Source organism: Protopterus annectens, chromosome 1.part2 (assembly GCF_019279795.1).
Source record: "Protopterus annectens isolate FY-2018-M chromosome 1.part2, PAN1.0, whole genome shotgun sequence".
Lineage (NCBI taxonomy): Eukaryota > Metazoa > Chordata > Ceratodontiformes > Protopteridae > Protopterus > Protopterus annectens.
In genome coordinates this window covers 547,806,296-547,833,129 of record NC_056727.1, presented here as the reverse complement: position 1 = coordinate 547,833,129, position 26,834 = coordinate 547,806,296, and the positions used below count along the sequence as shown (strand labels likewise).

Below are 26,834 nucleotides of genomic sequence, written 5' to 3'. Positions count from 1 at the left end.
GTATTGAACCAGCCTTGAATCTGAGGTGTCTCCTGCATGATTGTCTTATTGGAACATGCAGGTATGCCTCTTTTAGGTCTAAAGTCACAAGCCAAGCATCCTTGCCCAGCATGGGCAGAAACTGCTGCAAAGTCAACATTTTGAATTTTGGAATATCCAGGAATGTGTTCAGAATAGATAGGTCCAGTATTGGCCTCCAGGCCTTGTCCTTTCTTGGTACCAAGAACAGTCTTGAGTAAAATCTTTGTCCCCACTCTTGCTCTTGGACTTGCTGAATGGCCCCCATGTCCACGAGGGATGAAACTTGTTTTTGTGCCTCTGCCCATTGATTTTTTGGCAGATCTGGCCAGCCGTTTGCCTTTGGCAGAGTATGGAAATGGAATTTGTATCCTTGTGACACTATATTTAGAACCCATTTGTCCTGGCTTATAATGTGCCAATTTTGAGCAAAAAGTGCTAATTTTCCCCCAAGGGTGCTGACAGAAGATAAGTGCGTGGTGCAGGCAGGGGAAAGTCATTGGAACTGCTTTCTGTTTGTGTTTTATCTTCTCCAGCTTTGGAGGTAGAAGCACTCCACTGTTTTGACCTATAAGAACCTTGCGCCTGGGATCTGCCTCTTGGGCGTCTGGATCTGCCCCTTTGAGGTCTGTCTGACACAGGAAAGGACCAATTTTTTGTAGGCCAGTGTCTACTAAACCTAGGTGGCTGTACTTGTAAAAACTCACAGTTTACATAGATTTGGTTTTGTCATTTTCTTTAACACCTCCTCTGCCTTAGCACCAAACAAAGAATCATGTTGTAAAGGTGCATCTAGTAACTTAACCTTAACAAGATCAGGCAGATTTTGTTCCTTTAACCAAGCATGCCTCTAATTACAGAACCCGTAACTGCGGCCCTGCAGGAGGCCTCCAAAGAATCAAAACCACATTGCAAAGTATGCTTTCCAGCTTGTTCAGCTGCATGCAATAAATAAATCCTGCATTTCCTTGTTTTCAACGCATTCAGAATTTAACATCATTTTCTGTTTAAGCAATCCCATGAGATGTTGCTGATACTTGAGCATATGAAACTAACAGTTTAAAGCCCTTATAGCCGAAGTTGCAGATGTGTAAACCTTTTTTCCCCATCTATCCAGTCCAGTGCCCTTGAATCCCTGTCAGAGGGGGTTGGGTTTTTTGCTGTAGAGGCCTTAACTCCCGTGGGACCCTTTGAAATAGTTTCTGGGTCAGGAGCAGGGTTTTTAAAAAGAAATTTGTGAGAGTCAGGAACCCTGTAATATCTCTCAGGCTTAACAGGAGCTGGAGGTAAGGAGTCAGGGGTCAAATCTGACTCTGAAAACACATCAACTACAATGTCTAACACAGGAGGAATGGCTAGGGGCCTGTGCTGTGGTAGTAAGAGGAAATCCCTGAGCCTCTTTTTTTGATTCTGAAAAATCTTGGCTTTCCCAGTGAAAATGCTACCTCATGGTATGCAAGGTTTCTCCAACGGAATAATCCTCAGGAGGGGATGCTGAAGAAATAGATTCTTCAGCATCAGAATCCTCATAGGGGGGTAAAGAATATCCCTGATCAGAAGAGGAATCAGAAGAAATAGAAACCTGATCTGAAGATTCAGTCAGTCTCTTGCCTAGGCCTCTTATCAGGAGGGGGATGGGGACCCCTGATCAAGGTAATCGGGTCTTCAGCCATCTTGATCATCTGTTTTTTGGGCATAGAGGCCTGTACACGTGGCTCTTGAGTTTGTTTCTTTGCTTTAGAAGCTGCTTTAGTCTTTGTCTTTGAGGCTGAAGTCATTTTAATGTAAAGATGTTGTGGTCTGAATCCACCCTCAGAAGCCGGTACCTGCTCAGCGGCTCCGGACCCATCTGAGGGATTAGCGTCCGAGGCTCGAATACTTTGAGTATCCAGCGGCATGGCCGACTCCACGTGGGAGTCGGTAGCGGCCTGCGACTCTAAAGTAGCGGATGTCAGGAGCTGCGAAAGCGCCTCACTAAGAACCGGCGACTGGCTTAGGAGAAACTTCGTCGGTTTTGGACCTTGGTTGTTTTTCTTTATCCTTTTCTTTGCATTTTTTTTGTAAATTCCGGATGGCTATCCGATGACATTTTAGGATAATTAAACCTGCTACCAAAATACTTTAAAGCAAAAGAATACCAACGCTTAATAGTGCGTTGGTTAAATCTAGCACAAAACCAACAACCAGAAACATTGTGATCAGGGCCTAGGCAAGGAATACAGTAAGAATGAAAATCCTTATGAGGTATTTGCTTTCCACAAGTAAAACAATTATTAACTTTTTCTGACATCGGTCTGGAGCAAGAAAAAAGTTTCCCCAATGGTGTACTTAGCTTTATTGAAGACTTCGGTTCTGAAACTCAAACACGAAAATTTCAGGAGTCGGCTGACCAGCACTTGCAAACTGCTTCTGCTTCGGGCACCGCGCAGCAAGAAAGACTGAAGAAAATGGCGTCGGCCGCTTCTTTTATACTCCTGACATCAGGGAAAGGGTGACAGCGGCCAATGCAGGACCCAAGACTTTGGAATTCAGGCCGGCTGAGGGCAACCTGCCAGCAGGATTACCCAAATGTAATGACTGCAACAGTGAAACACGAAGAACATCATGTATTTTCTTAATGATGTTTCCACCCACCAAAGCCTCTAAGTCAAACATTTTACTGTACAGTAACTTTCTCTTCTTTGCTACTAACCAGATCTTCTTCGATTCTAGTCTGCTGACACTGACGATCCAGATCATATAGGATTTCTAGGACTCTTTTGGAGTGGAGTTCCAAGTCTCTGCTTGTCCGCTATGTTCTTTTAGAAGAACAGCTTCACTACTCACCTCTCCTCTAGCTTCTTTTCTACCACCTGAGTATTTCCCACCTCTGGCAAGTTTACCTCTCTTTCTCATTCTGACTACAAGTTTGCCTTGTACTTTTCCTGTACTTCCCAAGCTGCTGATGGGTATAAAAATATTTTGGATCTCAGATTCATAGACTGTTACCAGGCTTAGTGGCTGGACCTCCTTCATGCAGAGGAATGACTGTAGCCATCTTCCATGCCTTGAGTACAAAATCGGACTGAAGGCTCCAGTTAAAAAGTGATTCAAGTAGACCAGAGAGGTCATGTTTCATGTTATTTTTTGAACACCCAGGATGATATCAGGGCCTATCAATGCAGTGTTTTTGGCCTTGGAAAGTGCATTGATGACCTGTTCCCTAGAAATGGTTGGAGGGAGAGAAATTTGAGCTGAACCTGTTAGTCGAAAGACTGTCAATGGCCTCTGGTTCAGTGTGGGTGATGCCATTTACCACAAGTTCTGCACAATGTTGTGTATTTTCCCTGAGGTTAGAGACATAGCTGCAGAAAGTCTTGCAGTTGTCCTTTATCTGAGAAGCTACTTTTTCTTCACATTTAGCCTATGACGTATTAAATAACACGTTTATTTGCCTGTTTTGACTGGGCACAGGGCTTTAAGTATGTATGGCTTTATTCCTCCTATGCTTAGCCAAGACTTTTTTCTTTCGTTCTATAACTGACTGATACTGTAATTCCACCAGGGTAGCTTGTCTTTTGAGTTTGTTTTATTCTTAATATGAGTTTGTTTTATTCTTAATATGAGTGGGCACAGCTTGCTCTACATAGCTATGAATATAGAAAAAGGATGGAAAAAAGCTCACAAGGGAAAAAAGATCCGCATTTTGGACATAGAAGTTTAAACTTTAAGTTTAGTGACTTACTAAGTGGTGTGAATCTCCCCCTTTTCATTCTTGTGGCCAGTGAGTAATCCTGCTTGGCAAATACTCTTTAGCTTCCTCACCTTCAAAATGTTTCCAGGATTCCATAGCAGGGATAAAATTTGCACCTTCAATTGGCCGGGCCATGGATCTAGGAAACTTTCATCCTGCCTCCCCCCCCAATGTAGAAACCTGTTGAGTCCTATCCACTTAGACGGTGTGTGATGACATACCCATCCATTTGCTCTATTGCTTGACTATATACTGTTTACAACCTCGGAATTATACTTTCTTGTCTTTCTCTATCTTCCACATCTCATAGTTTGTCTTCAATTTCTTCTTTTGCTACTAATAAATCACTCAATCTGCCTGGGAACTTTCTCTGATTCCATCAAGCCTTGTATACCATTTGCACATTTTAATACTGCTATTTCCACCTCTTTGAACCTTGTTTGTTCTTTTGATATAATCAGGCAATGACTCCCTGATTTTTAGTACCTTGCCGTACATTTCTGAGACTTCCTTATCATCGCACGTTTCTTATGGTTTGTCAGCTATATTGTCTTCTGCTTCTCTTAGCAACTTCTCAGTTCCTTTTTTCTTCTCTATGACAGATGCATGTTTGCTAGCTTTCCCTTGTGGTTTACACAATTTTCAGTTTGTTTTGCCTTAAACTTCCAATTTACTTTTCCTCACTATGTGAAAGACAGAGACACAGTGTGTGACATTTTGCTGCCAGCTAGGTGACCATCACACTGAAAGCCATTTCTCTCACGTTTTTAAGTGTTCAAAGGGGATAAGGAGATGGACAGCTTGGCTCAAAGAAAACTCATATACAGCTTTAGGCATAAACAAAGGATTCATTCTCAAAGAAACTCCATATTTGTGGAAAATAAGAGAACGCTGACCAGAAATTTTTCTTTCAGACTTAAGTGCAATCGCCAAGACCCTGTTAAGAACCTCAAACCAGTCTGAGTTGGTTCAAATGGAGCAAGTGTCAATTTTTCCAGAACAAAATTAAAATGCCAGCACATGCTTTCTAAGTTGAAGGGTATGTAGAACCACTTTCAAATACATCTTGACATCAGAGTGCACTGAAAGAAGGGAATCCATGGGTAGACATGCTGAAATTTCAGAAAGATTAACCTTGACAGAGGAATAAGAAAGGCCAAACTCACAAATACTGTACTACCAGAGAAACGCTAGCCTTTTTCTTTATGTGGAACCAACTAGAAAATTTCTTCCATTGGCTAATGCGCAATATCCCAGTTGCAGGTTTCTTCGCCTCCCTTAATAGCTGCTGCACATCATTACAAAATGTGTGCCTAAAACGTAATGAAAATCCACCACCCGTGCACTCAGCTGAAGTTGTTTCACTGTGGAATGTATCAAACAACACATGCCTTGTGTGAGCAGGTCCAGTCTGTGAGGAAGTTTGTCGTAACTGCTCTTGGCCATTTCCAAGAACCACCACTGTTACTTAGACCAGAAGGCAGTCACAACAATGACTTTTGGGGAGTCCTGAATCTTCAGAATGACCCTGGATATCAAAGGAAATGGCTGAAAAGCATACAAGAGCATTTCTGTCCAAGGAAATAGGAATGTACATCCATTTTCTAGATTTGTCTGCAAGGTGTCCTGGAGCAGAATAGGTCTATCTGACGTGCTCCTCACAGATGGAGCAAATACTGAAACACCCCGGATTCAATTTCTATTCACGAGGGTCTGTCCTAGTCCTGCTCAGGTGGTCTGTCACAAAGTTTTGCTTTGATACAATGTAAGAAGGCTATAAAATGATATTGTGCTGAATTGTTGTTTTCTATTCTACCATGGTTAATCTGCATCTGGAACCTACCTGTTTAAGTAGCACATCACTGTGATCTTGTCTGTGGCTACCTGTAGAGGTCCTAGGGACCACATATGATTGAAAGAATTGAGTGCATTTATTACTGCCAACATCTCTTTGATGTTTATCTGTTTTGATCTTCTTTTTTTGTTCCAAAAAACACGTGCTTTAAGTCCCAAAGACACAGCCCCCAGAAGTCAGAGGCATCTGTTGTTACAGATTGCAGTGGATCTGGAAGGGAGAATGGGAGGACCTGGATTCAGATACAGCTGGTCCCTCCACTAAAGCAGTTCCCTTTTTACAAATCCCAAAACTGGAATTTGAAAAGTCATGCAGGGTTGATGCCAGGACCAAACAGATTTTAGGTACCATTGAATCTTCCTCAAGTGGAGTCTGACAAGAGGAGTCATGAGCATCATAGATGTTATGAATCCTAGAATCCTGAAAAATTCCCTTGCTGAAGTCTTTGAGTGAGTGGAAAAACTCAATAATAGATCTAGATATAGATCTACTCTTTCCTTTGGGAGAAAAGCTCATTGAACAGGTGTAGCTCCTGCATATCCATGAAACACCACAGGAATACTATTCTATACAATGAAATTAGACAAGATTTCTTAATATTCTGCTTAAAACAGAGTCTTTAAAGATCCCGTCTTACTTAAGTGCAAGATTCACAGAAGTTTGAAGAAGACTCTGCAAAGATAAGCCTGTCATCTAAACAAGGAAAATATGATTAACTTGCAGTCTGCAATACTGTATCAACAGAGCTAGACACCCTGTGAACACCCCTGAGGCAGTGGATAACTAGGGTTACCACATGTCCCACTTTACGAGGGACAGTCCCTCTTTGGGCAGTTGTGTCCTGCAAAAAAAATTGAAAAAATGGCAATTGTCCTGAGATTTTAGGACAAAATTATTTCCTATACTTTATGTAATAGTTGCATAAAACAGTTATTCTGTATCTGAAGCACCTAAATGTTATAAGAAACAGAATAAGCAACTAAAATGCTACAAGAATAAGCTTTTATTTAGACAAAAAAGTGAAGTTCTGTCCTTTGTAATAGCCAGGGATATTTTTTGCCCTGCAAAATGTGACGTTTATACCAAAATGTCCCACTTTGGGCATTTGAAAAGGTGGCAAGCCTATGGATAACCTGGCAAAGAAGTGAAAGTGTAATCCAGACCAAAAATTGTAAGAAAAGCTTGAAATATGTGGCTACTGGAATGTGACTATAAGTATCCTTTAAATCTACAGTTACCATAAAAACTGAAAGGAGGATTAGGAGATAACAGGTTGAGAAGGGATAGCATTTTGAACTTTGGAACTTTCACAAACTGGGTGAGAAAGGAAAGATCTAGGACTGGTCTCCATGAATCTTCTTTCCTTCTCTGATCTTAGCAACATCCTTGAATAAAAAATTTCCCTGCAAGACAGATGGGGACAGTTTCTCTTACCCCTTGATCCAGCAGAAGCTGAATGACGGGGGGGGGGGGTACATTTGATATGAGGAATCAAAAGCAATCCTCTAAAAAGGAGGTAGGGGCTTCCAACTGCCATCTATACCCCTGACAGATAACTCTCAGATCCTATTTGTCTGAGACTATATGTTGCCAGAGAGACACAAGTACAGAGCCAGATTTTGGAGAAGTACTAAAAGATTACCAGTATAAGAGGGATTTACAATTTGCAGATAGTCATTCAAACTTGCTGGGCTGCCCTTGTTTCTGTGAGGTTCCAACCTTCCCTTTAAAGCCTCCATTCCATTTTTTAAAGGCCATTTTTCCTGAAGTTTGCAGAATCTGCTTACTTTGTGCTTCCTGAATTAGGGATGAAATCTTTAACAAACTTGGAGAAGGAAGGATGAAAAATCCACATCACCATTTGAATCAGTTTTCCTCTCTCATCAAAATTTTCAGGACCTTAGCAGCAGATGGTCCAGATACAAACTCCCTATATCAAGGGTAAAATTCAAAATTTTAGCCTTTACATCTCCAAGCACTGAAAATGTAACTATTTAAATCTTGTAACAGAGCCACTAGTTGCTGCTCTGGAAAATGCATCAACTGAGTCATAACAGCACTTCAAAAAAATGTTTGATTACTTTAGAAACAGAATCAATAACAGCATTTAGAGAATATTTATCCTCATGTGAAGGAAAAGAGGCAGTTATTTTCCTCGTATTCGCAAAAGAAAGCAAGTAAGCAAAAACATTTAACATGTGAGCTTGACAATTAAGAATTCTGAAAAAAGTGGCAAAAAACCCACTCTTCCCAAAACTATCTAAAGTTTTCCCAACACTGTCAGAGGGACAGGGATTAGCATTTACTAAATGTACAGGTACTGCACAATCTGACAAGGAAACCACTACAGGGTCAGATCTGGAAATGGAAAATAAGTACTTGTAAGAATGAGGACCCTTACACAGTCTATCTTTTTAGAGGGCTGCAGGCTGTCTATCATCGAATGTTGCAGAAGATACTATCCACTGAGTCAGAATCTGTTGTCCGAGGAGAAGCAACTATATTTGTTCCCTCTAATTCTACTCCCTGCTCACCACATATGGAATTTTAGGAAACTGAAGAATTTCTTTTTACTTACCAGTACCAACCAGAATGTTAAGAGCCTGAGCTATGCAAAATGAATCATCCCTATCTAGGGTAAAAGAAACCGAGGAATATAAATGTTTAACTTTCTGCTTCTTATTAACAGGAATATCCATAGAGGCAGACCGGCCCATCAGGGACATCACAACAGAGAAGTAAAACAGAGAAGCATTCCCTGCTTCTTCTTCTGAGACCAACAGTGTTTCTCCCAAGCCCACAGAGGAAATTCCAACAGCTTCAGAGGACGTGTCTAAATGACTGTCCTTAGTGCCCGAAGGGACTACACCAAGGAAAACCATGGAAAAAGTTGAGTGGTCTGAGAAACCTGAAGTGGCCACTACAGGGTCACATATATGTAGCTGAGGCAAAAAAAACAGCCTGCTGCAGTGGCAAATGCGGTCTTGAAATTTTCACTCTTTTGTCTCTGGAGGAAGAAAGAACAAAGAACTGGTAAAGCTGTTCCATAGTTAAGCCTAGAGAGAAATCTTAAAAGGCAAGTGATGACAGCAATAGTCAATAAACAAGTATAAAAAAAGTAGTGTTTTCATCAAAATGACACACTGACAAGCACAAAACACACTTGCCCAAGCTCCTAAAAATAATTTCTAAAACTATTATCAATAAAATGTAGAGTAAACTTGATGAAAAAAAGAAGTTATGTCTTACCATAACATTCCATCTGTGTTGACGATCTTCACTAATCCTTGACGGTGGGCTCGGTTCTCAGCTTCGGAACCTACTCGGCTGTTTACTTCAGCTCACACCTTCCAAACTCTTAAGCTACTCTCTAGCCATAATGCTCCTCTCTAAATTACTGAAGATCGAGTTTGTCTAAATTAGTGGCAGACAAATAGTAAATAAGAAGAAGAGACCAGATATATGTCCCTAATATGAAGCCAGTCCTGGCAGAATTCAATCCACTAAGAGTCTCAGGCTGGGAGAAGGAGGGAAGGGATGTCAAGGATTAGTGAAGATCGACAACACAGATGGAACGCTATGGTAAGACAACTTCTTTATTCAATATCAATCGTCACACAATCCTTGACTGTGGGACAGAGTCCCCAGTTACTTGAACCTTGGGAGGTCTCACGGAAGAATATTCCTAAGCACCATCGAACCGAATGATGCCCGTTCCCTAGAGACCTGATCCAATTTGTAATGAGTGATAAAGGTATGAGGAGAAGACCAAGTGGCTGCTGCACAAATGTCATCTAGAGAATTTCTGGCATGAAAAACTGCAAAGTTGCCACCACTCTAGTTGAGTGGGCTTTTACTGGGCAGGAATGGCGAAGTCATTCTGACTGGCAGATAAATGTAATACAATCTCTGAACCATTTAGCCAAGGTAACCTTAGAAACTGGGTTACCCAAAGAAAGCGAGGAAAAAGCAACAAACAGTTGGTGAGATTTTCTAAAATCCTTTTTCTGTGAAGAAAAATCATAGCTGTCTGTGGATGTCTAATAAATGAAGGGGATACTCTCCTTTATTGAAGAAATTAGAGAAAAAGACCAGTAACTGAAGTGTCTGATTGATATTAGAGTGACAGACTACCTTCAGTAAAAAAGAAGAATTACTCCTAAGGGAGACCCTGCCTTTGTGAAATATTACGTAGAGTGGTTTGCAGAACAAGGCCTGAAGTTCAGATACTCTACTGGTAGATGTAATTAGCCACTAAAAATAAAGTTTTCCAAGTGAGAAACTAAGTCGCATGTAGCTGATGGTTTGAACGGAGACAGAGTAAGGTACTGAAGAACTAGTGTTAGATCCTAGGGACAATGGGTTCTTTAAGTGGAGGTCTTAACATTAGGGCTCCCTTTAAAAAGGCTTTACAAAGTTTGTGTGACATAAGGGATGACCCATCAAACCTCATACGGAAGTTAGAAACTGCAACTAGATGGACTAACTGTTGATTTAGAATAACCAGTTTGATAGAGGTTAGCTAAAAAATCCAAAACTTTATGAACAGAGGTCGTATAAGGATCAAGTTCATTATTAAGGGCCCATCTTGCGAATTGTTCCCCATTTACTTTGATACAATTTCCTAGATGAAGGTTTGTGATGGGCCACAATGACTTGGAGGACAGGAGAGGAAAGAGAAGAATTCCTGGCAATCATGGAAATTGGAAAAGTCATGCAGTGAGCTTAAGATGATGGAGATTCCGATAAACCATTCTCTCTGGATGAGACAGGAGATATGGAGCTAGGTCCAGCATCCATCGTTTCTGAAGTAGATGAGACCAAAGGAAGGGAAACCAAACTTGTTGAGGCCAAAAAGGGGCAATGAGGATTAGTGAGTTCTTCAACTTCTTGGCTTTCCTTAGAAACTGGAATATCAGAGTGGTTGGGGGAAAGGCATAGAGAAGGCCAGGGGAGCGCAAATTGTGGAGAATACTGGAGAGGAGATTAGGGAAAAGTAACTGCTGCACTTAAACAATGAGGGGACGCAAATAGATCGCAGCAAGGTTGGCTCCAGTGACGAAAAATCTCCTTCGTCACCACAGGATTGAGAGACCACTCGTGAAGCAGGAGAATGGTTCTGCTCAGTTTGTCTGCTATCATGTTGGAGCTTCCCAGAATGTGGGTAGTTGTGAGAAAGTGGTTGGAAGAAGTCGTCCACTGCCAAACTCTGAGGGCTTCTCGACACAGTGGGTAAGGTTTGGTTTACCCTTGTTTGTTGATGTACCAGACTACTGACATGTTGTCCGTCTAAACTGCTACCGTTCCTAGAGGGAGAGCATCTTGAAATGCTTGCAACGGTAATACCACTGCCCATATCTCTAGAATACTGATGTGCAAGTTGGCCTTCAGAAGGGACCACATGCCTTGGGACTGTCCTTCCCAAATAATGCCCCCCACCCCATCTGGGAAGCATCTGTGGTCACTATGGCTTGGGGCTGTGGAAGGATGAATGGATGGCCATAATCTCACTGAAGTGGAGCCACCACAAAAGTTCCTGTTTGCAACAATTAGTAATCAAGATGTGGTGTGACACTGATCTATCAGACACCACTGGGAGGCTAATAGCCATTGTAGGATTTGCATGTGATATCTGGCTAAGGGAACTAGAGTGACTGAGGCTGCCATCAAGGCTAATGCTTGTAGGAACAATTTGGCTGGAACACTTTTGCTCTGGATAATGTGGCTGACCTGAGATCTGATGCTTTGTAGTCTTCCAACAGGAGAGAAGCAAGACCTGCAACTGTATCCAACAGGACTCTGATGAATTCTAGCTGCTGTGACGGTTGTAAATTTGACTTTTCGTAATGTATTGTAATGCCTATAGATGCACAAAGATGCAGTGTAGTCTCTCGCCCATTCTGATGCCTGGTGGTAGCAGTAAGGAGTCGGTCATTGAGGTATGGAAATACTGAAATCCTAGCAGTATGAGATGAGCTGCTACCACCGGCATGGATTTGGCAAACAACCTGGGGGTTGAGGTGAGTCCAAAGGGCAGTGCTCTGAATTGTAAATGACTGGCTCCCAGCCGGAAGTACAAGAATCTCCTGGAGCTTCTGTCCATTTTTACGTGATAATACACGTCCTGGAGGTCTATACAGCACATCTAAGACTGAATGGAAGTATAGACTGTAGAGAGACCATCCAAAATTTGGCTTGCTGAACTGCCTTGTTGAACTGGCTGAGATCCAAAATGGGTCTCCAGTCCCCTGTTTTTCTGGGCACTAAAAAGAACCCTGAGTAAAACCCAGATCTTATCTGGTCTGGTGGGATTTTCTGGATGACTCTCTTGTTGAGCACGTTTTGAATTCCTACTACTGCTGCTTCCCTGTGACTGGCTGGAATGTCTGGAAGTCTTTTTTGGGGTTTTGGACTTACAGAAAGTAGAATACTGTAACCTCTAGAAATGATTCCCTACACCCATTTGTCCAATGTCATCAGTTGCCAGTCAGGTTGGTGCAGGGATAACCGTCCCCTGACTGCCTCCAGAGGAAGGCAATTGGGCCTCTGTTCAGGAGTGCTGGTAGGCGGTACCATAGAAGGAATCTCTGGACCCCTGGTTCTGCAGGTCACTTCTGTGTCTAGGGTGGTGTCTTCTATTATTACTTCCCCCTCTGCCCAAGGGAAAGTCTTTGCCAAGCGAGTCCTGGAAAGACCCCCCTGGGACTTCTTAAACCATAGTTTCCCACTTCTCTGGTTCCTAGAGTAGGGCCGTTGAGGAGTGGGGAAACATACGCCTATGGCAGAAAGATTCTTCCCATCTTTCTCACATCTGGTCATAGTGTCTTTTAATAGGACCAAATAGGGATGATGTGTCAAACGGAGCATTGACAAATGACTATTTAAATGGCTCTGCAGAGTTACACAAGTGCATCTAGGTGTGTCTTTTAATAGCTACACCTGAACCCGCCACTTTTGTCATCCCTCTGGCTGTGTGGGCAACCAGCCTCATGGATGAGTTAGTAATTGCTTCAAGGGTGTCAAGCTGAGAAGCAACTTTCTCTTGTACCTCTTCAGCTACTGCTCCTGAGAGGGTATCCAAGAGCTCTTTGATCAGATCACTCTGTAACCTTATAAACTGCACCATACTAATCTATGAACCTATGTAGTTCAAAGACCTGAGAGCAATGGTCGAAGCGTAAACCCGCTTCCCAAACCTATCCACAGGCCTAGACTCCTTGTTAGGAGGATGGATAGTTGGGCTTTCCTCAGCAAGTTCCTTCTTAGTGGCTGCCGCTATCACCATGGCATCCACGGGTATGCCTTTGGCCCAATGTTTCTCTTCTTTGGGGGAGGAATGGATCCAGTCAGGTCTCTTGGGGATTAGTTCAATGGAGTCAGGCATCTTCCATGCCTGCTGTGCGATCAGTTTAATGAGCTCATCAGTGGGTGTAGAGATCCAAGAGGTAGAAGGTTGGGCACGAAAAGCCTCCAGGTATACAGGCTCTTCTGATGAAGGCTGGAAGGAAGACCAGCCACCCCCCCCCCCCGTTTCAGGATTTCCAGGATGTCCTCGAAGGAGTCATCATCAGGGGGTGACCTGGGGGAATCTTCCCCTTCAAAGTCAGTAGCTTCAGTGAAGGACTCAAACAGGGAGTCTAAGTGCTTCCTCTTGCACTTTTTCTTCATAGGTACTTCCTCAAGGGGGATGTTCCAGGGAAGTTCCTGAAGACGGAAACCACCAAGGTGGGTCTTTCCTGGGACTTTAATGCCCTCCATCCCAGGAAGAAAGTGATGGAAGCTCTGGTCGAGAAGTACAACTTTGGCCCAAAAGGCAGAGACTGAGAGTCCACAATGGACAAGGTTTTCTCCAGGATTCAGAAGGCCAGCCCCCTCGTAGAGGGATGGGAGCCCGGAACTGAAATAGACTCCTTCGGAATAGTGATCCCATCCTGTACAGAGGAGGCTACCCCCAAAACAGAAGCCTGGGTCAATCCAATGAAAGCTGAAGCACTGAGGGTCATGGAAGGCTCTGAAATTAATGAAGTGGATCCATGCACCTTGGAACCGGCCAGGGAGTCTCTACCTCAGGAGGCCTCTGGTTCTGAAAGACAGAAGGAGCTCAAGACAACTCTTGGTTCAGAAGAAGAGGTTCTTACCAGAACCGCGACCGTCAATGTTGGGTATGTCGGAGCCATGAGCACAAATGACTCAATAGGTGCTGGAGGAGGAAGAAAAGATGGTGTGGTAATAGGGCCAGTCCCGGTGCAGACATGGCTAGGAACTGAAGCCAATGCCCTCGCCGCCAGGTGCTGATCCACCAGTCTCATGACATCTGATTCCAACAGCCTCTAAGTGGGCTGAACAGATGAAGTCGAAGGAGACCTAGGGGGTTTCAGTTCAATGAAGGGGCTTGGTGGAAGATCCCTGAATGGGTCAACTGAAGGAGAGTATCTGCATCGTGGTAAAGGAGGCAAATCTGAGTGCTCCAGTACTGATGCACTTTCCGGTGCCAAGGCAGATGGTGTTGGGTCTGACATTTTTGTGGGGTGTCGAGACCTTTCTGCCATTTGGTGCAGAGGAAGCTTTTGCCACCGAAGGCTGTTTCGATACTTTTGTAGGCAGTTCTGAAGAGGTACTTGGAACAGAGTAAGCTCTCTTTTTATGCTGAGAAGAAGAGGAGGAAGAGGAGGATGAACTGGCTTCAGTCTTGGACCCAAAAATGGCCTCTTCAAAATGCACCTTTAGTAAAATTTTCAAGATAAGTTTGTTTCTCCGCTCAGTGAGAGTTCTGGCAGAGAAACCATGACATATACAGCAGATTCCTTGTAAATGAACTACTCTGAGACAGTACATGCAGGAGACATGCCCATCCGAAATGGGCATCTTTCTGTCGCACTTCTGACATCTTTTAAATCCAGAAAAGCCCACAGAAGGCTTAAGAGGAGTATTTACTTTTTCAGCCATTAGACAGGATTTATAGAACACACACACATATACACACACACACATATACACACACACACAACTGAGAAAATAACAGAAGAGATTTTTTTTTTTTTTTAAGGGAAAGAAAAGAGAATGAAAAAACACCAACTATGGTATTCAAGAAATACCTAGAAAGGTGAAAGAGTACCAACAATGGTACTTGGAAAGACTACCAACAGTAGGAGCGGGTAGAAGATAAAGAGATTGGAGATACTTTAATATAGTTTTAAGATATCTTAAAGATAAATAAACAGGAAAAAATTACTTTAATGAAAGCTAAAGCTCGAGAGCAGTCCTGTGTGTCTGACACATGAAGCGGCAAACAAGATCAGAGGTAATTTAGAGAGAAGCATTATGGGTAGAGCCTAGCTTGAGAGTTTGGAAGGTGCGAGCTGAAGTAAACGGCGGAGTCAGTTCCGAGCCCACTGTCAAGGATTACATGAAGACTGACATCAGATCAGAAGTTAATAGTAAAAAGAACCACACACTGCTGCAACTGACAGAAAATTCATGTGGCAGTCCCTAAAACATAAAACATAGCAACAAAACTAACAGTTCTTTGAAAAAAGTACTGTTTTAATCAAATTTAAAAGTAGAAGTTCCCCCCAGACAGATGTTTTCTGCCCAGCAATAAAGAAATGTTAGCTGACCACTGATCCTTGAAAGTCCACAAGAAGAGCATTCTCTGGCGGCAAGAAAGCTCTGAAGGACTTGGCATCCTAACTGCTGGTTTTCTTTCTGCTCTGCTCGAGCGTCCAATGGTCTGGGTGCGTGGAAGGTGCCCTTAACCTTTGGAAGCTGGACAGCTGTTTTATCCTACACAAGATATAATCCAAACAGTTTAGACTTCCGCAGTAGTGAACTAATGATGATCATCAATGATCCCAGTGAAAACTGAAATTAAGAATATCTTGACCTCACTTAAGACAGAAGCAGAAAGGCCACATTGCTGAAGATTTGCATACAGCTGATATGTGGTTTTCACTAAATGAGGTGAAGAACTGCCCCTTCATCAAGGTACAGTGCTCTCAGTCCCAGACCTGATTACATGAAGCTTGGGTATGTACAGCTGAAGCTGCCTGCAAAGGTAGGAGTTGTAGGGGACTTGTCCCCACTGATAAATCCAGGGTTTGAAAATGTTGTCTGACCCATTACTTTCAATCAATATGGCTTTTGACAAAAGCAGTTTTTATCCCCTGCCAGGGAAATATGGAAAATCACTATGGTTTGTATCTTCTGTTCAGAATAAGGCCATTTTTACATGAGACCTTCATTGTTCTTAAGCAGCCTGCAAAAAATGCTTATGAAGAAACACAAAAATCTTACCTCACTGAAAGTGGTCAATGTGTCATAAATTCTTGGTCTGCAGAAATCTATTCATGCACTTAGGTGATTTTGGTAACGAGACATTTGGGCAATAGGACAGTCACTAGGAAACTGTTCTACTTGGAAGACAAGCACACGTCTATTCAATGGGGTGCATTATACAGTATGACCAGTACCTGAAAATCTTTTTAAGCACGACTCTATTATAGAAATTAAAAATAAAATTCCACTAACTGTTTTCATCATGTGTCAATAAAAGTGCCTCAGAAACCTCCAATATTTTCAAATTTCCTGAAGAGGCCATCAGAATCGGCATTCTTCTGGGGAGAAAGGAGCCCCCATCCTCATATAATGAACCCTAAACTGCTCTCCACTCGGAGCTTATATTCCTCTAGGTCATTCCCTTCGCCAAAGGGCTCATTATCCCCAAAACCACTACACAGACATACCCTGTTGGAGGAGAATGGGAGTCGGTAAAAGCAAGAACAACCTTAGCGGGTGATTTTCAGGAAAAATACACTAACTCATAAATCAAGATTTCCGACAACTTCAAGAGAATGTTAAGTCAAGAATGTCATGTAGAAAAATGGAAGCTTCAGCCAAATGCTTCTTTGTCTTTTTCAACTAGGAAATAATTGAGTATTTCAATGACACTTTACAGTAAGTGGTTAACATATCAAAAGAAGTGATGCTTCTTTCTAGCTTGAGTGGAATGGGCTCGTTTACCACACTGAGCTTAAAAAGCTCTTAGAAAAACTATGATGTAGGAACAGACTGGGGATCAAAGAAGATACTGGCAGTTCTGTTAATGAAATGTCTGTAACCCTGATAACAGAAAGGTATACAGACTCCGCAGGGAAAGGTCCTTTAAAATAATTCTTTGCTGTGCCTATGGTGGGATTGGTGCAATAAAAATATAAAAAGTATTTTTTTTTATAACATGGGCAATCCATCATTAATTTCTGTGTTTCTGAGAAGATTCCCAAGACGTTGTACTTCTTCATGGACATCTTACCTTTATTCTGGTGAAAATAAGCTACTACTGATGGTACAGTACAGTGCATTTTTTTTTTGCAGTAGCTGCAAAGTTTTCAGCTGTTTACCTTATATTCTGGTTATAGGTTAGAAATACACACACTGCATGCATCCAGCTGTAAAACATTTTGCAACTAAGAACACTCCTGGAGGGAAGAGACATTCCAACATTTTAGACATCAACAGTCACTGAAATGTGAAGCACACAGGAGAGTTTATTTTCAAAGAAGTATGAAACACAGTGACCAAGATATTGGCCCGGAAAAAAGCAGTAATGAATTAAATGTGAGGAATCTACATCCTCTGCATAAGGCTACCCTTGCATAAGGACATATCATTTGGGAAGGAACAACTTCACTGTGAGAGTTGCATAAACATGTACAGAAATGGTACAACCTAGTGGAGGGATTCAACACATGACCTGCCAGAAGACCATTCAAAAGATGGTGGTAGCTTATTTTCAGCATTTTTAAGTAAAACTGTTGTTTAACTATCTGCATTGCAAACCATTTTCTGGATTGTGGTTGTGACAGACTTGCTTCTGTGTAAATGGTTATACGCATCATTTATCTTGTAAAAAGTTCGACTTTTGTGCAAATGTTTTACTTACAGTTAATCTCAGACCGTGTTCTCTCTTCCCTGACATTTCTGCTTGTTGAATGAATCCTATGTGGTACAGCAACTGAGGGCTGCAAAAATGACATATTACAATTAGATAATACCAATGTTTATAATTAAGACACATACATTACTACTTAACTCTTATCTGTAATCTATTAATTATAATCACGACTGAATACTGCAACTAAACAGAATTATTCAACACTTGCAACCTTACGGAGTTCTCATAAAATGAAAGGCATGACGTGTTTGGAGTAGTCAGTCATCCATAAGCAGAAGAATGCGCCAGCTTGCCCTACAGAGAAATATTCCCCAAAACACATCCACTGCATTCTGAGTAGCAAAAAATGGATACTTCTCTGAAACTGTGATAACAATACTGGGCAGGCATACACACACACACACACACACACACACACACACACACACACACACACACACACACACACACACACACACACCAGGAGATGCAGAGACAGACACACAAATCTACAACTCTTAAAGACAATGAAGCTATACAAACAAAACTTTAGCATTCATTCTGGAAGAAAACATGTCCTATGTCTACAGGACAAATGTGTGAACCATACAAAAAAGAACCACCAATAAACAGAAAAGCAGAAAGCAGACCTATATGCTACTTAAACTCAAACTGTTCAATCTAGTCTGGTGTCAGAGGGGCAAGACACTGGGAATGTTCAGAGCTACCAAATGGCTGCAAGTGAATATATTAGGGTCAGCTTGTCCGACAGTGAGACAATCCACTCAGACCTCTAATGAAGGATGGGGATACATGGGACCTGGTGAAACAGAGAAAACTGAAATAAAGTTGAATAAACAGTTAAGGGAAAGCCCAGAGATACATCATGGCGGAAGAGAAGGAAGCACTGCAACCATAAAATGGCTGTTCTGCATTTTCAGTGTAACTACATATTTGAGGGATTAAAATGTAGACTGGAAGATGTATTTTTCTCACAATGAGGGATGCAGAAAACATATTACAAGAAGTTCAGATTTCTTTCTTTCACTAACTTTGTAATGTCAACATTACTAATGAAAAGCCTAAGACAGCTTTGACTGCCATTACTAACTAACATCCATTATTATATTTAAACATAATGATGACAAAATGTAAACTGTAAGGCTGTTCATATGACATGGAGGATTAAGGAGGCAAATACCCTAACTGATAAAATGCCAGCTACCTACACTGGGAAATATCTTCAGAAGATGCTGTTATGGAATAGAAATGAGCTGCTCAGAGAATACTCTCCTCAGTTGGCCCCTAAATGTCAAACAGCTAAAGTCAGAAGGTAAAATAAACAGCAAATAATGAAACACATTGCAACACATCAGCCAATAGCACATTATACTTTCATCTACTACTACTCCATCAAAATATAGGGCTCCTAAAATTCAATATGAAGCAAAACTACACAAGAGACAATATACTACAAATATCCTACCTGGCATACGGTACTTACCTTCTGTTTATGTGCTCAAGATATATAACCACACATTGCAGTAATACAGCAGGTCATCTTTAATTTACCTTTTCCCTGAAGGTGAAACATTTTTCTGATAATGAACTTTTTTTCTCCTCCTCCTGTCATCCATAACAGACAAGGATATATTTTCTGAAAAAATAGCGTTGTTTTTCATTTGTATTTTTTTCTGCTCCTCATGTAGCAGGTTTACCTTTTGACTACAGTGTTCTTCACTTCCAAAGATGAAAGCTTGGCACTAGGGATCCTGACTTAATACCACATTTGTTTAAGATCTTAACCCCCCCAGAATAACCATGAAACAATGTTTTGGGGCAGCTGCTACATGCTGCTGTAGACGACTCAGTCAACAAGTTTTCGGGATTATACAGAGGAGTGCTGTAGGCTGCAGTAAAAAGAAGTCATGTAATTACCACAATGTTCCATCTCTGTTGTCGATCTTCATTTATCCTTGATCCTTGGGTACTTGGTTCCGATCCTTGGAAATGGCTTGGCAGTTATGTAGCTTGCACCAGCTAAAAACTCTCAAGCTAAGACTCTACCCACAACACCCCTCTCCACGTTACTTCGGATCGAGTCTGCAGCTACACAGAAAGACAGAATAATATGTATATGAAACTGAAGAGGCTATGTCCAAGTTCAAACCTGATGAAGTTACCACGACAAGCGTTTGATCCTCCAGGAAGTCCACAAGAGGGGGAAGGAGGGTGGGCTCCACGGATAAATGAAGATCAACAACACAGATAGAATGTTATGGTAAGTACATAACTTCTTTACCTGATGTTGTCAATTTTCATTTATCCTTGACCTCTGGGACAGAGTCCCCACCTACTTTAGATCCTGGGTGGCCTTGTGGAAGGATATTCCTGTGCACCATAGAGCCAAAAGATGCTCTTGCCCTGGAGAACAGATCCAATTTGTAATGAGTAATAAAAGTATGTGGAGTAGCCCAGGTTGCTGCCACACATATTTCATCCACGGAAGCCTTGGAGTGGAAAACAGCAGACGTGGCTATTGCCCTAGTGGAATGCACTCTCACTGGCGCCGGTAAAGTACAGTTGTGTACACTTACCATAAATGTAGATGTTCGAGTGTATTCACTGTTGCAGTCATTACATTTGGGTAATCTGCTTGCAGGTTGCCCTCAGTCAGCCTGATTAACAAAGTCTGCGTCGGTTGCTGTCCCTTCCTCCATGACGTCAGGTCGTCAGGGGGTATAAAACATTCAGCCAACGCCATTACATCAGTTTTTCTTGCCCCAGATGTCAGGTGCCTCCCTAATGGGGAGCAAATAAACATAAAAACACAAAGGTATACCTCTAACAAAAAGCAAATACACCAAAAAGGCTTTTGAGCATAGTAAAGGAAAGTAGAGGTATAGCCAGAAGAAATTAGGGGGCTGGAGGGAGGGTAACCTGGACTGCAACAGTGAATACACTTGAACATCTACATTTATGGTAAGTGCACACAACTGTACTATGTTCTTCGTGTTTCAGTGTTGCAGTCATTACATTTGGGTAGATTCCCAAAGCTATGGTTGGGAGGAGGAGTTTATATAGCATTAGGGCCAGCTATAAGGCCCTGCAAGACAGCATTTGCAAAGCCACCTCTGGATTTAGAGAAAAATGGCAAATGATAATGCTTGGTGAAGGTATGTACAGAACTCTAACTAGCAGCTTCTAAGATGTCCCTGGTAGGAAAGTACAGTTTTGTACCTACCATAAATGTAGATGTTCGAGGATTCCATTGCTGCAGTCCTGACTATTGGGTATAGCCCGCGTCCAGTCGGCCCGAATACCAGAGTATAAGGCTGACGTCGGTCAGGGCGCATTAGACTGACGTCAGTACGTCAGGGTACTAATGCGCATGACCGACGTCATATCCTCAGTCTTTTCTTGCCCCAGATGTCAGAAGACCCTAAAAAGACAAGTCCCAAAAAACCTGCACCAAAAACATGTACAATATATACAACAATATATACAAAAATATAAGCATGTAAACTCACCTACACAACCACCCCTAAATACAGAGGGGAAGGAGGGAGGTAAATTGGACTGCAGCAATGGAATCCTCGAACATCTACATTTATGGTAGGTACAAAACTGTACTATGTTCTTCGTCTTCCATTGCTGCAGTCCTGACTATTGGGTAGAATCCCAAAGCAGAGGTAAGGGAGGCTGGCAAATTATAAAGAAGTAGGAGCTGACAACATGCCTTGCAAAACAGCTGTGGCAAAACCAGCCCTAGACTTGGAGTAGATAGGAAGGTGATAATGCTTAGAGAAAGTATGCACTGAACTCCAAGTAGCTGCTTCCAAAATATCCTTAGTTGCCACCCCCCTTAGAAATGCTGTTGAAGTGGCAGTAGCCCTAGTGGAATGAGGCCTAATCCCAGCTGGAATCTCCTTGCCATGATGGGAATAACAAAATGCAATGCAAAAGCCAATCCACCTAGAAATAGTTTGTTTTGACACAGGCTTGCCCTGTGAACTCAAAGCAAAAGAAACAAACAACTGCTGAGACTGCCTAAAATCCTTAGTCCTGCTTAAATAATAACGCAATTGCCTGTGTACATCTAAAGTGTGCAAAATCCTTTCCCCTTTATTTTGAGGATCTGCAAAAAACGTAGGCAAATGAATAGTTTGGTTTAAAGCCACACTAGAAACCACCTTAGGCATAAAAGAAGGATTAGTACGTAATGATACCCTATCCTTATGGAAAATCAAAAAGGGCTCTACTGCCATAAGGGCCTGCAACTCAGACACCCTTCTTGCAGAAGTAATAGCCAACAGAAAAGCAGTCTTCCATGACAAGTATTTCAATTCAGCCGTAGCTGCAGGCTCAAAAGGTTGTAGAGTAAGTTTTTCCAACACAAAATTGAGATCCCAAGCAGGAGTAGGAGCTCTACGTGGGGGTCTTATATTCTTTGCCCCTCTAAGAAACTGCTTGAACAAAGGATGCGAGAACAAAGGTGGATCACAGTCATAGTGAGCTGAAATTGCTGCAGCATGAATCTTAATGGAAGAGAAGGACAAACCTTTGTCCAATAATTCAGTAAGATATTGAAGAGCCACACTCAAATTAGGCTCAGAAATCTCCAAATTCTTTGCTGTACTCCAAAATGAAAATCTCTTCCATTTTTCTGCATACACCCTCCTTGTACTAGGTCTTCTAGCTTCCATAATCACATTTAAAACTTGTTGAGGAAGTTGAGACCTGCTGAGTTTCAACACAGAATATGCCAGGCTGTTAGATGAAGAGAGTGAAGCTTGACATTGAGCAGATGACCGTCCTTCTGAGATAACAGATGAGGAATCGGAGGTAAAGGCCATGGAGGCTTCTTTACCAGACTCCGTAGTAGTGGGTACCAGTGTTGCCGAGGCCAATCTGGAGCTATCAAAATCATCCTTGGCCTGTCTTGTCTGACCTTTAACAGTACCTTTGGAAGAAGAGGCAGAGGTGGAAAGGCATACACATGAAGGTTTTTCCAACTGAAAGACAGAGCATCCACTTTCCAAGCTGTGTGATGAAACCCCTTTGTGCAATACTTTGGCAGCTGGTGGTTTAGTGGAGAAGCGAACAGATCTATGTCTGGAGTTCCCCATGACACTGTCAGTTTCTGAAATACATGAAGATCCAGTTTCCACTCGTGGGGATCCATGATTTGTCTGCTTAACACATCTGCTAAAGAGTTCTGTGCTCCTGGCAGAAACCTTGCCTGAAGAGTTAGTTGCAGGCTTAGTGCAGTCTCCCATAAAATCATTGCTTGCCTGCATAGCGGATAAGAATGTGTTCCCCCTTGCTTGTTGATGTACCACATGACAGTTGTGTTGTCTGTTAGAATCAACACCTGCCCTGGAAGAAGTAACTCCTTGAAGGCCATTAATGCAAACTGGACTGCTAACATCTCTTTCATGTTGATATGTAGATGCTGTAGTCTGGCAGGCCACTTGTCTTGTATCCATTTTCCATTTAGATGAGCTCCCCAAGCAATGTCCGAGGCATCTGTCGTTAAGATCTGACTTGCCTCTGGCCGGGTCACAGAGAGTCCCTTGTTTAGGTGACATTCCTGAGCCCACCACAAGAATTCTTTTTGAAGGCAAGGTATTATTTGAATGACAGTGTCCAAATCCTGGCAGTGCTGTGTCCATACATTTTTGAGATACCATTGTAGCTTCCTCATATGCAGTTTGGCATTGGGAAGCACCAGAATACAAGATGCCATGAACCCTAATGCTTGAAGGACTGTCCTTGCAGTCAGCACGGACTGATGAGATAGTTGATGGAAGTAAAGTGACAGACTCTTTTGTTTGTCCGGGGTTAAAAGGTCATCTGGGCTGCTGTATTCAGTCTCACACCCAGAAAGCACATGTCTTGAGAGGGTACTAGACTGGACTTTATTTCGTTCACAGAATACCCTAGGCATCTTAGCACTGCGATAACATATTCCAGATGCTGTAGAAGATCTTCCTTTTCTTGAGCCAGAATCAGGCAGTCGTCCAAGTAAGGATAGATTTGAATTCCTTGAAGCCTGAAGTAAGCTATCACTGGAGCCAGAACCTTTGTGAACACTCTGGGCGCATTAGATAAGCCAAAGGGCAATGCAGAGAACTGATAATGAGAATTTCCAGCTCGAAACCGCAGATACTTCCTGCAATTTAGCCTTATAGGCACATGAAGGTAAGCTTCTTTGAGATCTAAAGTTACCATCCAGTGATCTTTGCCCAGCAGAGGTAAAAGCTGTTGTAACGTCAACATCTTGAACTTGGGAATGTCCAGATAAGTGTTGAGGATAGATAAATCTAAAATTGGTCTCCACGTGTTTCCCTTCTTTGGTACAAGGAACAGGCGAGAATAAAATCCTAGGCCCCTCTCTGATACAGGGACTGGCTGAATGGCCCCTATGTGAAGTAACTGAGAAACTTGCTTGTGAGCCTCTTTTCTTTGTGGAGGAGGAACGTCTGGCATGCCTTTGAAAGGGGGCATTGTATGGAAATAAAATCTGTAACCGTGGTGAATGATATCCAACACCCATTTGTCTTGAGTAATTAAATCCCAATTTTCTTTGAAAAGAGACAGTCTTCCTCCCAAAGGAGCTGCCAAACTTGAATCTGCTGGCAGCTGAAAAGACAGGTCATTGGGTCTGTTTACGAAAGGACTGACCCCTGCCCTCACCAGAAGTCTGAGCAGGTGAACTCCCTGTTCTAGGCCTAAAAGAACCTTGAGCCCTGCCCCTACCACGTCTAGACCTACCCCTAGACTGGGAATCATAAGCAGGATATGTCCACCCCTTAGCAGGCCAATTTCTACTAAACTTAGGTGGCTGCACCTGCAAAAAATCTTTAACAGTTTGCATAGACTTAGCTTTGTCCTCCATTTTCTTTAAAACTGCTTCCACAGGCGGTCCAAACAACACATCAGACTGTAAAGGAGCATCCAAAATCCTTGTCTTAACATGCTCAGCTAAATTCTGATCCTTCAACCAGGCATGCCTGCGAAGAACAGAACTGGTAGCAGCCACCCTCGAGGAGGCCTGTACAGCATCAAAACCACATTGCAAAGAATGCTTACCCACTTGTTCAGACACATGAACCAAATCTAGCAACTCTTTACACTCAATACCTTCCGCCAAAGCATCCACCTTAGATTTCAATTGTGAAAGGAGATAATTCTGATATTTTAGCATGTGAAACTGACAATTCAAAGCTCTCATGGCTAGAGTGGAAGAAGTATACACTTTCTTTCCCCACCTATCCAAAGCCCTTGCCTCTTTATCAGTGGGAACAGGATTTTTAACCACAGAAGCCTTTACACCCTTAGGCCCTTGAGAAATAGTTTCTGGGTCCGCCCTAGGACTCTTAAACAAATATTTATGAGCTTCAGGCACCCTATAATACCTATCAGGCTTAACAGGAGCAGGAGGCAAAGAGTCAGGGTTCAGGGAAGCCTCTGCGAAAACATCTTCCACCACATTCAACACAGGAGGAATAGCTAAAGGCCTATGCTGGGGTAAAAACAAGAACTCCCTAAGCCTTTTCCTGGAATCAGAGTAATCCTGGCCTTCCCATTTAAAGTGCTCCCTCATGGAATGCAGAGTCTCTGAAAATGAGAAATCCTCAGGCGGAGAAGCTGTAGGAGTGGAATCATCCACATCAGAATCAGAATAAGTAGGATACTCCTGCATATCTTCCACAGAAGATTCTGAAGCCTCTGAACACTGTTCAAAACTATCAAACTCCGGTTCCACCCTAGGCCTCTTATCAGGCGGGGCATAGAACCCCTAATCATAGTAATCAAATCTTCTGCCATTTTAAGCATATGTTTCTTAGGAACAGAACCCGAAATGCTAGGAGAAGCCCCCACTGAAGCTGAACTAGGCCTACCTCTCAAAGAAGTTTTGGCAACAGAAGGAGAAGCTCTAACTACCTTGGAAAGAGAGGGAAGCACAGTCACCTGAGAAGCCCCCTCAGCCTGGCCTACCTCCTGAGAAGGCACATCCTGTAAGAGTATAGTTTCTGCCTGGGACTCCATGGAAACTCCTGGCAAAACCTCCGGCTCCACTGAGCCTTCTAAAGAACCGACGTCCGGGACTGCCGGTTCCTCAACCCTAGGCTTCACTGTTTTATCCTTGCGCTTCTTGAGGAAGCGGCCGGAGCATCCGACGGCATTTTATAATTACAACGCTTCCCAAACACTAACCTAGCACAGTCTAACCTCCTCTTAATAGTGCGTTTGTTAAACCTAGCACAAGAGCGGCAACCAACAACGTCGTGCTCAGGCCCTAAACAAGGTATACACAAGGTATGATACTCTCTATGAGGTATCTGTTTCCCACAAGAAATACAGTTATTCACTTTTTCTGACATCCGGTAAAATACTGAGGCAAGAAAAAACCAAAATGTTCCCCAACGGGGTACTTAGCCAACTCTGTTTCGGTCTGAAACTCCGGTTTCGGAAATATTTCAGAACGCCAACCTGCACTCGCAAAACTGCTTCTGCATCGGACCATGCGGCAAAAAAGACTGGGGATATGACGTCGGTCATGCGCATTAGTACCCTGACGTACTGACGTCAGTCTAATGCGCCCTGACCGACGTCAGCCTTATACTCTGGTATTCGGGCCGACTGGACGCGGGCTATACCCAATAGTCAGGACTGCAGCAATGGAAGACGAAGAACATCACCTCTGAGGAAGACTGCAGAAGTAGATGCAGCCCTGGTGGAGTGAGATCTGATCCCATGGGGGATAGGTTTTCCATGGTGCTTCTAGCAGAAATGAATGCAATGGCTTATCCATTTAGAAATGGTTTGTTCTGAAATAGCCTTCCTCTCTGCCCCTGCAGCAAATGCTACCAGCAGTTGTTCAGATTTTCTACGAGGTTTAGTCCTGTTCAAGTAGAATCTAAGTTGTCTGTGCACATCCAAGGAATGCAGAATCCATTACCCTTTGTTCTGTGGATTGGGAAAGAAGGTTGGCAAATGAATGGACTGATTAAGAGCCACACTGGAAACCACTTTGGGCATGAAGGATGGATTGGTCCCTGAGTGACTCCCTGTCCGCATGAAAGATGAAAGGCTCCACTGCCATAAGGGCCTGTAATTCAGATATCCTTCTAGCTTAAGTGATTGCTAAAAGGAAAAATAAGTTATGTCTTACCATAACGTTCTATCTGTATTGTTGATCCTCGTTCAGTCATTACACATGGGGGGAACCGAGCCGGCCATTTTCCAAGCTCGTGTCAGCTTCAAACTCTCGAGCTAAACTCTTACCTACA

General features: G+C 42.6%; 1 protein-coding gene across 5 annotated transcripts in view; it reads right to left on the bottom strand.

The window, feature by feature from the left end:
* Positions 1-26,834, bottom strand: part of MAP4K3 (mitogen-activated protein kinase kinase kinase kinase 3) — a 2,472,041-nt gene that overhangs the window by 1,230,923 nt on the left and 1,214,284 nt on the right. For all 5 annotated transcript variants that reach the window (XM_044057581.1, XM_044057598.1, XM_044057607.1 and 2 more), the window contains one exon: positions 17,545-17,623. In XM_044057581.1, the coding sequence (XP_043913516.1) occupies positions 17,545-17,623 (79 nt within the window). The remainder of the gene's footprint in view (positions 1-17,544; positions 17,624-26,834) is intronic.